The 16045-nt window shown below is 39.5% G+C and overlaps 1 protein-coding gene across 1 annotated transcript in view; it reads left to right on the plus strand.

Moving 5' to 3' along the window:
* The window catches only part of ADAMTS19 (ADAM metallopeptidase with thrombospondin type 1 motif 19), a 271324-nt gene that overhangs the window by 225127 nt on the left and 30152 nt on the right, over positions 1–16045 (plus strand). Inside the window, exons 17-19 of the mRNA XM_074953075.1 lie at positions 1765–1922; positions 3247–3400; positions 13332–13467. Of these exons, the coding sequence (XP_074809176.1) occupies positions 1765–1922; positions 3247–3400; positions 13332–13467 (448 nt within the window). The remainder of the gene's footprint in view (positions 1–1764; positions 1923–3246; positions 3401–13331; positions 13468–16045) is intronic.

Genomic DNA, 16045 nt, shown 5'->3' on the forward strand with positions numbered 1-16045 from the left:
ACTAGGACATACAGTATATCTAGATAAACTTGCCCAAGGTTAAATAGGCTGTGGCAGAGCCAAAAATAGATCTCCTGATTCTCAGTCTTAAGCTTTAATCATAGGACCACGTTTCCTCCCTTCAAGTCAAATTCTGCAGCTCAAGTATGGGCCCACAGATGTGACAAGAATACAAAAAGAACCAGAATGGTTCTGTTACATGGGAGGCCTGTTCTGCACCCTCTACACACCTCATGTGTCAACATGGAGTGTTTTGGAGGTGGGTAGGGGTAGGCTAGGTGGATCCACAGTTATATTATTTCATCAGCCAAGCCCCCTCTTTTCTATGATGGACTGGGTACAAAAGCTGAAGAGGCTGTTACAGTCACATGGCTGCATAGCAGCTCCACTGTTGATCAGGGAGAGGATTCCATTCCAGCTTACCCTCTCTGATCCTTGCAGACCTCCCCAGTTTATAGCCCATTTACTTTGGTTGTGTACTGGGGAGAGGATTTGGCCCTTAGTACCAACTACTAAATGGAACTTAATTAACTTTAAATAGTTGAATTGTTAAACCTAAAAGGACAATTTTTGAAACTTATTAAATCATTGGATATTTTTAGTACAGGAATATTTTACAGCATTAATGGATTTTAGAGTCTTACTATTTATTGTACTGTGCTGTAGTGGCACACATTATTGGTGAATAATGCAATTGTATTCCTGCCAGTCGATGGTCCTATTGCCATTGTTTCCCATAGAAACATAACATAACAGTATAAATATAAATAGGAGAGAAGTTGATCACCAGGAATGACTCACATTAATGTACAACTCTAAAAGACATTTTGAGCATGAACTAAGGTGCTGAGGTTCTTTCACATAATTCTGAAGCCAAACATCCAATTTAAATGGGGAATGTGTAGAACTTCTTGCCCACAAGGTGACTCTGAGTATACTTTACTTCACATGACTATTCAAGAGTCTGATTCTTTCAAGAATTACAGACTCTTCACAGGAGGAAAAAAAATACTGATTCATGTATCAAAAATTGTGCAAAATCATTTAACCTCAGTAATTTGAAGTGTATCTTATTTAGTCTAATCAATACTTATGATCAAGCCAAAAGGGGGAAAGAGCCCTCCCCCTAAAAAAGGTATTCCTGGCTTGAAACATCAAATTATGCCTATTTACAAAAGTCAGTTTTTAAAAAACAGAAATATAGTGCATAAATATAGCCTGTCTGGGACAATTGCAGCATTTCCACATTTTCAGTGAGTAATCACTGGAGTCTACTAGTTAAAGCAAAGCACTTGAAAGCAGGAAGTTACTAAATCCTAATCTGCACTGACCCAGAGAAGTGCTCTGTGATTTCTGAAGCATTCCATTTGTCCCCCTTATTCCTTAGGTCCTGTCTGTTCATAAAAATTACCGTACTGGGGGCAAAGAACTTGTATAGACCCGACTGACCTGTGTTTTAATCAAGTTACTGAATAATGCTACAGGCCATTAATCCTTGTAATCAGGCCAATAAAACTGTCCTAACTTCAGAAGAATCCAAATAATGGCAGACATATGTTTTTTGTCATGTTTCCTTGCCAGAAAGTGAATCTAGAATGTGCTGTTGTTGAAGTGTACATATGTAGGTTATGAATGACCAATAGCTTTGTGAATTGGATCCTGTGATTCCACCAACTTGTAAATTATACTGACAGCACAATATGAAGACGTCAGAAAGTGTTACTGTAAAGTTCTGTTTCACATCATTTTCTAATATTTCCACAGCTCTTCGAGATGCCAGCAAACAGTCCATTAATAGTGACTGGAAGATAGAACATTCAGGAACATTCAATATTGCTGGGACTACTGTCCATTATGTTCGGAGAGGTCTCTGGGAGAAAATCTCTGCCAAAGGTCCCACAACATCACCTTTACATCTACTGGTATGACAATATGGATTATATTTTTTACCTGTTTTATATAAAAGAGCATGGTGGTGAGGTTGGTGTTTTATGTTTCTGGAATTCTTTAGCAATCCAAATAGCCTGACAATTTTTCCTAATGTGAGATAGCTAGAAGCCATAACTGAGATGAAATCTTTTGTGTGAAAAACATATAGGAGACTTCACATTGTAAGAGCAGTGGGTTGTGGTGGTCACCTACTGAAATGGAGGAGAGATGAAGTTGATAGTGATGGTGATAGAATTGGAAGCGGGAGAGAGACTATGGTGATTCTCAGGGTGATGATGGGAGAATACTCAACATTTTTCAATCCTCCAAATGCAAGAATCTGGGGAGATATCTCCCTCCAAAAATAAAATTAAAGCCTGATAGCCTCACTGTCCTCCAAAAACTATATCTTTCTTGTGAGTAACATCATCTAGTATTCTTTCATGCAGAAACCTGAAGTTGTAAATCCATCCTTTACCATTGGGTTATCTAGAATCAGATCTTGCGTGATGACATCCTCTCACTACTCTGGTGGGAGAGAGGTGTTCAAAATGTTTGTCTGTAACTGTGAAACACAAATTAATTTGTGAGCCAAATTTATTTCTAAAAATCACATTTATTCAATGAGCCACAAGAAGCCACAATATACTTCTGCTATGGGTTATTTCTTATTACTACTGCAGATAGCATACTGGGAAATAAAATTCTCCTGCCATCATAAACGTACACATCTCTAGAACAACTAAGTCACACATTCCTTTTTGACAGGGATTTAGGCTAAATTTAAATGGTTTATAAGTAACAATAACTTCACATGGACTGTATTGTGTGTTCAACAGTTGCAGTGTGCTGCTAGTGAAAATTGTTATAGTAAAAAAGAAACAAATCTGGAGAAAAAGTTGTATGGTTTCTCTGTGGAATTACATTGAACAGTGAGTTAACAATACGGTTGCCTTAAAATGGTCAGTTTCTAAACTATCCAACCACCCCTTCCTATAGAAAATTCTAATCTGAGAAAGTCGGCCTCAATTTTTGCTCCTCTCCTAGTGAGTGTTGTGCACATCCCTTCGTTTATTCTACTTAAATACTCTGTCCCTTTCCTTCGTGTAGGTCACAGCAGTATAATACTTAAAGTCAAGAAGACTGTGGTCGTTCCCTCTAAGACCAGAATGCAGCTCTGTACCAACAGAGAAAGTGCACATGAGCAATGTAGTGTTCATTCTTGCTTTACTACTATCCATTTAATTTCTTCCTCTGGTCATAATTGGACTTCAGCAATGTCTGTGAACATGAGTCTTCATTCTGTGTATGTTGCAGGTGCTGCTTTTTCATGACCAGAATTATGGTCTGCATTATGAATACACAATTCCACTGGACCCTCTTCCTGAGAATCAGAGCTCAAAAGTGCCTGAACCTCTTTTTATGTGGACGCACTCAGGTTGGGAGGACTGTGATGCTGTATGTGGAGGAGGTAAATGATTTTTTTAAAGTTATAATATATATTTATATATCCTTGGATAACTATTTGTTCAACCAAATGTTAGTTTTAATAGTGTTTTAATAATACCATCTTGATTACAGCTGATATAATACAATAGGCATGGAAAGATTTAAGTATATTTTTCATCTGCTTGCTTTTTAATTTTCTAAAAACAACAATAATATCTATAGTATAATTTTACATCTAAGTAATGTATATTGTCAAAAAGGACAGTGAGGAGAGGAAGTCTGGTTAAACAAAATGAATTAAGGACAAAATTATTAAAAAAGCAATTGTGTGTGTGTGTGTGTGTATACATGTACATAACAAACACATATGTATGCTTTGTTATGTTCCAGTAAATATTTGGAATCAGTGAACATAGTTTATCAGTAAAATACGTTTCAAGGCATCCTAAGTGACGCTGATGAAAATCTGCGCCCAAATCTCAAATCCAATCTCTGTAACTAGTAGCTTGTCTTGATAATGATCCAAAAGTACATGTGCCACACTGTCAAGAGTAGCTCATGACTATGAGTGCCTACTTCAGGGCAGACTGTCAAGAACAGGGCAGAGGCCTGGTGGTGTGTTCTACAATTAGAATTCACCAAGCCTGTAACAAATGTGAACTCCTAGATGCCAGTTTTACCATGGAGTCACAAGCAGTCCCCTTAGACTTTCCAGTCTATCTTGCCACCCAGACAAACTAGACATAGTCAAAAATCACACCACATCAGGTTGCTTCCAGTCCCAAGAGACCAGTCATTCACCCCAGATCAATTGGTACTCTAGATCCTACACCAAAGACAACACCAAAGACAACAAAGGTCAGTGCTAACGAGGCCAATTCAATCAGGGTGGAAGTGGCCCATTCCCAACAGTAGACAAGAAGGGATGAATATCAACAGAGGGGAAATTACTTTTTGTAGTGCTAACGAGGCCAATTCAATTAGGATGGATGTGACCCATTCCCAACAATTGACAAGAAGATATGAGTATCAACAGAGTGACCCAGCCATTCCCAGTCTTTATCAGGCCTAATTTGATGGTGTCAAGTTTGCAAATTAATTCCAGTTCTGCGGTTTCCTATTGAAGTCTGTTTTTGAAGTTTTTTTGTTGAAGAATGGCCACTTTTAAGTCTGTTATTGAGTGTCCATGGAGATTGAAGTGTTCTCCGAATGGTTTTTGAATGTTACAATTCTTGATGTCTGATTTGTGTCCATTTATTCTTTTGCATAGAGACTGTCTGGTTTGGCCAATATACATGACAGAGAGTCATTGCTGGCACATGATGGCATATATCACATTGGTAGATGTGCAGGTGAATGAGCCCCTGATGGTGTGACTGATGTGGTCAGGTCCTATGATGGTGTCCCTTGAATAGATATGTGGACAGAGTTGGCAATGGGGTTTGTTGCAGAGATTGGTTCCTGGGTTAGTGTTTCTGTTGTGTAGTTGCCGGTGAGTATTTGCTTCAGGTTAGGGGGCTGTCTGTAAGCGAAGACTGGCCTGTCTCCCAAGGTCCGTGAGAATGAGGGATCATCCTTCAGGATAGGTTGTAAATCTTTGATGATGCGCTGGAGAGGTTTTAGTTGGGGGCTGAAGGTGATGGCTAGTGGCATTCTGTTACTTTCTTTGTTGGGCCTCTCCTGTAGTAGGTGATTTCTGGGTACCCTTCTGGCTCTGTCAATCTGTTTTTTCACTTCCCCAGGTGGGTATTGTAGTTTTAAGAACGCTTGATAGAGATCCTGTGGTTGTTTGTCTCTGTCTGAGGGATTGGAGCAAATGTGGTTGTATCTTAGGGCTTGGCTGTAGACAATGGATCATGTGATGTGGTCTGGATGAAAGCTGGAGGTATGAAGGTAAGTATAACAGATAGTAGATTTCCAGTATAGGGTGATGTTTATGTGACCATTGTTTATTTGCATTGTAGGTCCAGGAAGTGGATCTCTTGTGTAGACTGATCCCGGCTGAGGTTGATGGTGGGGTGGAAATTGTTGAAATCCTGGTGGAATTCCTCAAGGGCCTCCTTCCCATGGGTCCATATGATGAAGATGTCGTCAATGTAGTGCAAGTAAAGTTGGGGCCCTAGGGGACGAGAGCTGAGGAAGCGTTGTTCTAAGTCAGCCATAAAAATGTTGGCATTCTCTGGGGCCATGCGGGTACCCATAGCAGTGCCACTGACTTGAAGGTATAAATCATTCCCAAATCTGAAATAGTTGTGGTGAGGACAAAGTCACAAAGCTCAGCTGCTAGGTCTGCTGTGACATTATCGGGGATACTGTTCCTGATGGCTTGTAGTCCATCTTTGTGTAGAATGTTGATGTAGAGAGCTTCTACATCCATAGTGGCAAGGATGGTGTTTTCTGGAAGATCACCAATGGATTGTAGTTTCCTCAGGAAGTCTCGAAGATAGCTGGGAGTGCTGACAGCATAGGGCCTGAGGAGAGAGTCCACACAACCAGACAATCCTGCTGTCAGGGTGCCAATGCCTGAGATGACGGGGCATTCAAGATTCCCAGATTTATGGATCTTGGGTAGCAGATAGAATGCCCCTGGTCCGGGCTCTAGGGGGGGTGTATTTGTTCTTGTGCTTCTTCAGGGAGTTTCTTGAGCAGATGTGCAGTTTCTTTTAGTACCCCTCTGTGGGATCAGAGGGTAGTGTCCCATAGAATGTGGTGTCAGAGAGTTGCCTAGCATCCTCTCATTCATACTCTGACCTAGTCACGACTACAGCACCTCCTTTTCAGCCTTTTCGATTATAATGTCAGAGTTGTTTCTGAGGCTGTGGATGGCATTGTGCTCTGCATGGCTGGAGATATGGGGCAAGTGATGCTGCTTTTCCACAATTTCAGTTCATGCATGTCGGTGGAAGCACTCTATGTAGAAGTCCAGTCTGTTGTTTCGACTGTCTGGAGTCCATACAGAATCCTTCTTCTTGTATGATTGATAGGAAGGTGTCTGTGGGTTAGTGTGCTGTTCAGTGGCGTGGTGGAAATATTCCTTGAGTTGGGGACAGCAAAAGTAGGATTCCAGGTCACCGCAGAACTGTATCAAGTTCGTAGGGGTGGTGGGGAAGAAGGAGAGGTCCTGAGATTGGACAGACTCTTCTGCCAGGCTAAGAGTGTAGCTGGATAGATTAATAATATTGTTGGGTGAGTCAAGGGTACCACTGTTGTGGCCCCTTGTGGCATGTAGGAGTTTAGATAGTTTAGTGTCTTTTTCCCTCTGTAGAGAAGTGTGTGTTTTTGTAAAGTCCAGCCACGAGGAAGTTTGTGTGGAAGGTTGTTTTTTTATAAGAATCTTCAGTTTTGAGAGCCCATTCTTAATCTTCTCCTGTTTGCTGTATAGGATGTTGAACAGGTGATTCCGCAGTTTCTCTGAGAGTGTGTGGCACAATCTTTCACCATGGTCTGTGTGGTATGTTGATTGTAATGGATTTTTTACTTTCAGTCCTTTTGGTATGATGTCCATCTGTTTTATTTACAAGTTAAAGCAAACAAACATATACACACAAATGAATTACCATCTAAATCCTAAGAGTGACAGAGTTGTAGTGATCAGTCTATTCAAAGTGTCTTTCAGGGCAGACCCAGAAGGCAGCCCCTGGGGATCTCTGGCTTCAGTTTAGAGTCTTTGGCCCTTCAGAGTTCAAACAGTCAAAAAGATGAAGTTTTGATTCCTTTCCCCCAGAGTTCAAGATGATGGGATGAGTTCTCATGCATGTCTCCTTTTTATGGGTTGCGGGGGAGCAGTCAACTTTTGTCTTCTGTTGTTCCACAGTTATTTGTGTGGCATCTATGTGTCTTCTTTTGTTGGGCAGGGGATAACACATCCTGTGGCAAAGTAGTATTTCACACTTGGTAATGTTTCTCTCCTGACTATGGGGGTTTACAGTTTCAGAGCAAACACTTAACTATTACCTATAACATTTTATATATATATATATATATATATATATATATATATATATATATATATAAAATAAGTGAGATTAATGCATGCAGCAACATACAAGCATTTCACAGACTCTAAATACTAACTACATTCTTATAAGACTAATACCTATTTTGAGTAGAACTAAGATTCAAGTAACCTGGTCTCCAGCTATGAGCTTGTCAGTCTTAACTACTGCCTGCATACTGGGCAAGAGCTGGCATCTGGGCTGCCAGTGTCACAAAATGAAACAAAAGCTGTATATCAGCAGATAGGAAAACACTGATACAATATTAATAAACTGGGAGATGCATGTTTCCTGTGGTCATAAATATGTGCACAAGTCCATGGGGCCGGACGAGTTACATCCGAGAGTGCTGAAGGAATTGGCGGCTGTGATTGCAGAGCCCTTGGCCATTATCTTTGAAAACTCGTGGCGAACGGGGGAAGTCCTGGATGACTGGAAAAAGGCTAATGTAGTGCCAATCTTTAAAAAAGGGAAGAAGGAGGATCCTGGGAACTACAGGCCGGTCAGCCTCACCTCAGTCCCTGGAAAAATCATGGAGCAGGTCCTCAAAGAATCAACCCTGAAGCACTTACATGAGAGGAAAGTGATCAGGAACAGTCAGCATGGATTCACCAAGGGAAGGTCATGCCTGACTAATCTAATCGCCTTTTATGATGAGATTACTGGTTCTGTGGATGAAGGGAAAGCAGTGGATGTATTGTTTCTTGACTTTAGCAAAGCTTTTGACACGGTCTCCCACAGTATTCTTGTCAGCAAGTTAAAGAAGTATGGGCTGGATGAATGCACTATAAGGTGGGTAGAAAGCTGGCTAGATTGTCGGGCTCAACGGGTAGTGATAAATGGCTCCATGTCTAGTTGGCAGCCGGTGTCAAGTGGAGTGCCCCAGGGGTCGGTCCTGGGGCCGGTTTTGTTCAATATCTTCATAAATGATCTGGAGGATGGTGTGGATTGCACTCTCAGCAAATTTGCAGATGATACTAAACTGGGAGGAGTGGTAGATACGCTGGAGGGGAGGGATAGGATACAGAAGGACCTAGACAAATTGGAGGATTGGGCCAAAAGAAATCTGATGAGGTTCAATAAGGATAAGTGCAGGGTCCTGCACTTAGGATGGAAGAATCCAATGCACCGCTACAGACTAGGGACCGAATGGCTAGGCAGCAGTTCTGCGGAAAAGGACCTAGGGGTGACAGTGGACGAGAAGCTGGATATGAGTCAACAGTGTGCCCTTGTTGCCAAGAAGGCCAATGGCATTTTGGGATGTATAAGTAGGGGCATAGCCAGCAGATCGAGGGATGTGATCGTTCCCCTCTATTCGACACTGGTGAGGCCTCATCTGGAGTACTGTGTCCAGTTTTGGGCCCCACACTACAAGAAGGATGTGGATAAATTGGAGAGAGTCCAGCGAAGGGCAACAAAAATGATTAGGGGTCTAGAGCACATGACTTATGAGGAGAGGCTGAGGGAGCTGGGATTGTTTAGTCTGCAGAAGAGAAGAATGAGGGGGGATTTGATAGCTGCTTTCAACTACCTGAAAGGGGGTTCCAAAGAGGATGGCTCTAGACTGTTCTCAATGGTAGCAGATGACAGAACGAGGAGTAATGGTCTCAAGTTGCAATGGGGGAGGTTTAGATTGGATATTAGGAAAAACTTTTTCACTAAGAGGGTGGTGAAACACTGGAATGCGTTACCTAGGGAGGTGGTAGAATCTCCTTCCTTAGAGGTTTTTAAGGTCAGGCTTGACAAAGCCCTGGCTGGGATGATTTAACTGGGAATTGGTCCTGCTTCGAGCAGGGGGTTGGACAAGATGACCTTCTGGGGTCCCTTCCAACCCTGATATTCTATGATTCTATGATTCTATGTGAGTTTAGAAAAGCAAACTACAAATATGGAAGAAAACTTAAAATCCATAAAAATTACTAACTCTTTAGAAGATGAACAATATTATCAATCTGGAAAGTACACCTACTAGATTGGGGCTTATATGCAAGTTAGATTGGCAAATGCCTATCTTCCCTGGTTCATACATCGCACTGGGGCTTAGGCAGGAGATAGGCACCCAGATGCCTACCCAGAGGCAGAAACACAAGCTCTAAGGGAACTTTTGACTGAAAAAACTTAGTCACAGAGTGAGTTTAGGTGCCTACAGGATTCAGATGCAGTTTTGAGAATCACAGTGGTGCCTAAAATTGGGACATGGTGCCTAAATCCAGAATTAGGTGCTTAAGTTTAAGGTTTAGGCACCTAACTCCCTTGTAAATCTAGGTCTTAGGATCCTAAGTTCCACTGACTTTCAAGACCATATCTAGTCTTAGACCAGATTTCATACCTAGGTCTTAGGCCATGTCTATACTACAAAATTATGTCGACCTAATTTACATCAGCATACATCCACCGCAGCTATTAAATAGCTTGTGTGTATGCACACTTGCCTTTTTGTTTCAGTGGTGTGAGTACTCACTAGGAACACTTGTATCAATTGTAGCATCAACGTGGGACATTCTGGGATGGCTCCTGAAAGTCAGTAACAATTGATATAAGCAGTGCAGTGTCTGCACTGAGACTGCATCAACCTAAGTAAATCGACCGTGACTCTACACCACTCGGGGAGGTGGTGTTACTAAATCAGCCTAGAGAGGCACTTATGTCAGTGGGAGCCAAAATTAAGTGAAGACACTTCCACAGCTAGATCAACACAAGGCAGCTTACATTAACCCAGATCAGGCCTTAAATACTTCTGAAAATTTTACCCCTTGTCATCTTATGTCTGTAAACTGAGGGGTACACAAATGGCATAATAATAATGATAGTGTGATAATTACACGATACTGGAAAAATCTCACTACACTCATATTCACATCAATAGGCATTGCTATCTGTGTTTCTAATTATAGTCACTTGATTACTACTACCTTTTTCTTATGCCTGTTCTTCTCTCCTGTTGCAGGTATAGGTGTGCTGCATAATATATGCTATGCTTTTTTATTCTCATTCACTATCCTGTTTACTTTATCATTCTCAAGCTCTTGCAGAATTGAAAACATAGGTGACATTTGCACTGCTATATATTCTGAGTGGCCCTTTCTCTGTGTTTCTTGTTTGCTCACAAAGACGCACAGAACCCCAGAAGATAGAGTAAAAATATACTAGTTCTTCTATTAGCTCCTAAGACATCCATTACCAAAGTATTTAATCATCAGCCACATAGTCCATCTCCTTGACCATCCACTTCCCTGGGGTGACTTTTCACAAAACAATCACTATATCTGACTTATCAGTCCTCATCCTCAAAGGAAACCTGCATAATGCTTTCAAAATATAAGCCTGGAAGCTTAAATTCATTACTGTGCTAGATACTAAAAATCATAGACTGAAAAGAGACACTGGATTTATGGCTTATTACAACAGTCTTAACCCTCTAACCTCCTCTTTTTGTCCTATGACTGCAGAGATGTTGTCGGGCCACTCTATATTAAATGGTCCCTTACAATATGTGCTAACTACTTATGATAAACAATCTTTTCCATCTTGCATTTTGCTGTTACACTAGGAATACCTTTCCCAGACCTGAAGAGTTCTGTGTGACTCAAAAGCTTGTCTCTCTCACCAACAGAAGTATTGTCAGAAAGCTATTTTTGATATACAGTCCAAATTTCCCCTTTTTAAAATTTAATCTTATAACTCCTAATTATACCACCATGGACCAACAAAAGTAATTAATCTTCAACCATCATGTATATCTTCTTTAAATATTCATTGACTCCTCTTATGTCTATCCCCTGCTCACCCGCTCCTTTACTTGTTGCTTAGCAAGTCTCCCGAGGTTGCACTGTCTTGGTATTCTGCATTTCACACTACTCTCCTGACATGGTCACTTCTAATCCTGAAAATTGCTGTGCTTCTCCTATTGACTCAAATAGTAAAAGCTGGAAACATACCACTTATTCATCATAATAGTTGAAAGAACTCACTGTCCCAGCTATTTTGACTCTGTGAACAATCCTTAATTCTCTACAGACGAGTTTCCATGGATATGTATGTTTGCGGTTTGGTAAGAGAACTCTCCTCTGTAAGCATTCTGTACTTGCTACAAGCAGCATCTCCTTTTCTAAGCAGTGCCACTCCTCGGATTCATTTTAGAATATTAACACTTTTAATGACTTCCTGCTGTATTTTTTAAACTTGCATTTATCATGAACTCTCATAAGTGTACCATTTCTAGTGTTTCTCATTTTCTGAGAAAAGCTCAAATGTAACATTAATCCTAGTAATTTATTCTACATGACAACTTAGATAAACATTTAGCAAAGTGTTTCATTATGTCTGTTTATCATCCTTTTCTGCTGTAACTGGCATAAGCTTGTGGTGTTATTTAAATTAGTTTAGGTAACCTAAAATTCTTCTTTTTGAGATATTTTAATGCAAATGCTCAAAATTACAGCTCAGGATTATTTATTTTTGACAAAAGAAACATTCATTGTAACTGTCCTATTGATTGTCTGTTCTTATGTACAGAAATAACATAATTTAAAATGTTACAGACTGCGTGATGTGGAAAGATTTGAGTTTAAACTGTTATTGTCAACATCTGATTAATCAGAAGTAACAGTTTACTAACACATATTTATTTAAATAATGTTTAAAATGAATAATAAAAAGGAAGTATCAAAGAAGCTGTAAGGTTTTGTGCATATATATTTAGATATGTAATTTGTGTGTAATCAACTATTTGGCAAAACAAGTTTGGTGTATGGGTGAATGCCTGTATGCCTACATATTTGGACACATACATACACAAACCTGTAAAATAGTTAAGGCAATCACATGCAAATGTTATTTATTTATATATGTGTGTATGCATGTAAATATACACACGTGGACATACACAGAAAAATGTAAATCAGTTAAGGTAGCCACACACAAATTATACATAAAAATACGTACACACATCCTTTACTTCTGCATCCACAGGCACATTCCTTATCACTATCATACACCACAGTATCATACACCGCAGTCTTAACTCTGCCTTCCTCCTGCTCACACCCTTTTACCAAATTATCAAATTACTAGTTTAAATCAGCAAACTTCAGATTAGATGTACTTCACCACTGGAACAGATTAGCAAGGGATACAGTAAATTCTCCACTGTCTGGTGTCTTTAATTTCAGTCTGGATAGGTTTCTAAAAGATATGTTCTTCTTTGATGGCAAGTTGTTGGGCTAGAATCAGGAATGAGTGGGTGAAATTCTGTTGCCTTCGTTATGCAGGTCATGCTAGACCATCACAATAGTTCTCACCAGCCTTAAAATCAATTAATCTACCTGCTCCCTACACTATTAGTGTGGATGTTTGGTGTGCTTGTTTAGTGTGTTGGAAGGAGGAAGTAGGGCGGTGGGGCAGTCTGGCATCACATGGGTGCAGAGATAAGGTTGTGGAGCACAGTAGTTGTGGTATTGGTAAAGGTTTGTGTCTGGGTAGAGAAGAATATGTGCTTTGCTGTGATTTTTGCAAATGTATTTATAATTAACATGTATTTTTTTCTGTGGAATTATAAATCACAACTTCTTTTATAGCCAACCAGATGCCTCCACCTTTAATTATTCCTGGTATCATTGGTTTCCATAATTGCCATTATAAAATGTAGAAATGGCATACTTCATTTTTCTAAGCCAGTGGATGAATTTAGCTTATGTTTTTTTTTCATAAAATATTTACTTTGTTAATCAATGGTTTGTAAATTTTCACATGTGAAACTAAAACTTGTATAATGTACATATGTATAGAAAACTATATTTGAGAATAACTTGCTGTATTTTATTTCACATCTTTCATACCAATTACACATAAAGATGGTAGTTTTATTAGATAAAGTTACCTGCGACTCAACATAGATTTTTTTTAAAGAAAGCTGGACATTTCCCATTTTCCATGTATCTTTGCTTTATGTTTTATTAGGAGAAAGAAAGACAACAGTATCTTGCACAAAGATTATGAATAAGAATATCAGTATTGTGGACAATAAGAAATGCAAATATTTAACAAAGCCTGAGCCACAGGTCCGAAAGTGCAATGAACAACCGTGCCAGACAAGGTGATAGTGATTCAATTACATTAAACTGTAATTAATGTTAAATGGTGGAAATCACGGGAATCGATTTAAGCATATGCTTAAAGTTAAACATGTGCTTAAGAACTTTGTTGAATTGGAATCATACTCCTTACCAGCACACACTAAACACTTGTTACACTAGAAAGTAAATACTTCAAATTTTCTATTTTTCTTTACTGATCTTCCCAATTCCTTTGAAGCATGAACATCACCAGTGTCTATGGATCAATATTCTGTGTGCAAGGGGTAGAAAAGGCACAATTAGGCTTTTTTCTAAATTTCATCCACAGAAAAGGGGCTGATCACAACTGTCGTTCCTGCACTCTGAGCACAGAGATTGCTCCCTGATAGTGCTCCAGTTGGCTAAGTTGTTGGGGGAAAGGCAGATTCATGGCCTTCCCTTTTCACCAGTCAGCAGAGTTGACTGGACACACAGGGAATGTAGCTGGGCACCTTAATGGGGTGTAATAGCTGGCTCATTTCCTGTGCATGATGGGGATTTTCTGTGGGAAATGTGGTGACTGCAGTAAGCATTCTGTATGTAATGCTGCTTTTGTTAAACTTCAGAGAATACCAGCTTTTCTCTGAGTTGTTGATGCAATACTGTTAAGGAGAATCTCTGGACTTTAATACAGTAAGCATGCAAGTTAGAGTGGTTGCTATGTTTCAGAGAAGGGAAATTCAAATATAAAGGTATCAGATGGTATTTTTCATGATCATCATCATACTCAATCCCTGTTACCAGACTTATGTGATCATGAGAAATGAAGACTGTGTTAAGTACCATAGTCCTCACACAGGCAAAATTCCTATTTACATCAATGGGCATGTGTGTGTCAGATTGGCAAGACTGGGATCAAAATTATATGGATAGAAGGGTGAATAGTTTTTTTTAAATAAGGCAAAGGAGAGAAGAAAACAAATTAAATTACTAGTAAAATATTTTAAAGAAACATGCATAAAAATATTGAAAAAACATCAGTTTCCTTAGAAAGTCTTTAACAGAAAAAGTCTGTAAAGTAAAAAACATAATATATTTTAAGGTCAGAAAGAACCACTATGATCATCTCCTCTGATCTCCTGCATAACATAGGCTGAAGAACTTCACCTTTATAGAGTGATCATTTTTATTGTCCCAATAGTGAGGGATAGAAATGGGAGAAATCTGCTCCTTTTCTGAGATCCTATCAATGATAATTGTTTTTAAATGTGTTGCACTGTTTTTACACACAGCAGAGGTATCACATAATTTAAATAGCATATAAAGCCATAATCATAAAGCTGCTAATAAGAAGTGCCGCTTGGAACAATCTAGAAGGTATCTCATAGTCCTGAATTCAAAGTAGTCAAACATTTTGTATTTTAAAAAAATTACAAAACAAACATTATTTCACTGATGGGGGAATTTCACTCCTGTGGGTTTAGGGAGTTCTCTAAACATTACCTGGCATTATTAGTTATTTGTTACCGACACCTGCCATTTTTTAGATGTCTATTTATATGTCTCTCTTAACAAGCTGTAATATGGACATTGAGCCTTTGGAACTAATCATAAAGAAAAATAAATTAAAATATTTATATGTGATGTTTGCTCAGAGTGAGCATGACAGAAATCTGGAATGTCCACTGTAAACTTCAATTTTCTAAATACTGTCAGTTACGATGCCTGGGATGCACTTGTAGTCTGCATCAAAGGGCAGAACCCTCTGGAAAGCTTTGACTTTTGAGGGATGCACAGAGATCATCCGGAGCTCTGGAAGATTCTGGAAAGGTTACTTACTAGCAACTGACAGGTTTCAGAGTAGCAGCCTTGTTAGTCTGTATTCGCAAAAAGAAAAGGAGTACTAGTGGCACCTTAGAGACTAACCAATTTATTTGAGCATAAGCTTTCGTGAGCTACAGCTCACTTCATCGGTTACATTCAGTGGAAAATACAGTGAGGAGATTTATATACACACAGAACATGAAAAATGGGTGTTATCATACACACGCCCCCCCACCCCCCGGCTCTCCTGCTGGTAATAGCTCATCTTAAGTGATCACTCTCCTTACAGTGTGTATGATAACATCCATTTTTTCATGTTCTGTGTGTATATACATCTCCTCACTGTATTTTCCACTGAATGCATCCGATGAAGTGAGCTGTAGCTCACGAAAGCTTATGCTCAAATAAATTGGTTAGTCTCTAAGGTGCCACTAGTACTCCTTTCCTTTTTACGAGCAACTATAGGTCTCCAAATGTGTTGGCTCTGCAGATCCACACTGACCCTTTCTTATTCCGCTGTACTTCAGAAATATAAACGGTGTGTCTGGAGTTAGAGATGGACACATAAGTGAAGGGACTTTTATACCCTTGGGACCAGAATAGTGAGTCTGAGGCACAAGTATGCACACCCCTAACAGTTCACTGCTTTCAAAGAGTTCCATGGTTTGTGTGGCAGGGCATATGATTCACATAGTGTGTATCTGCAAGGGGAAATATTCAGAGAACAACAGTTACTGGTAAGTAACCTTCTGCTTTTAAAACTTTACATTTGGATACATTTCTAATTAGAATGAT

Source organism: Natator depressus, chromosome 5 (assembly GCF_965152275.1).
Source record: "Natator depressus isolate rNatDep1 chromosome 5, rNatDep2.hap1, whole genome shotgun sequence".
Taxonomy (NCBI): Eukaryota; Metazoa; Chordata; order Testudines; family Cheloniidae; genus Natator; species Natator depressus.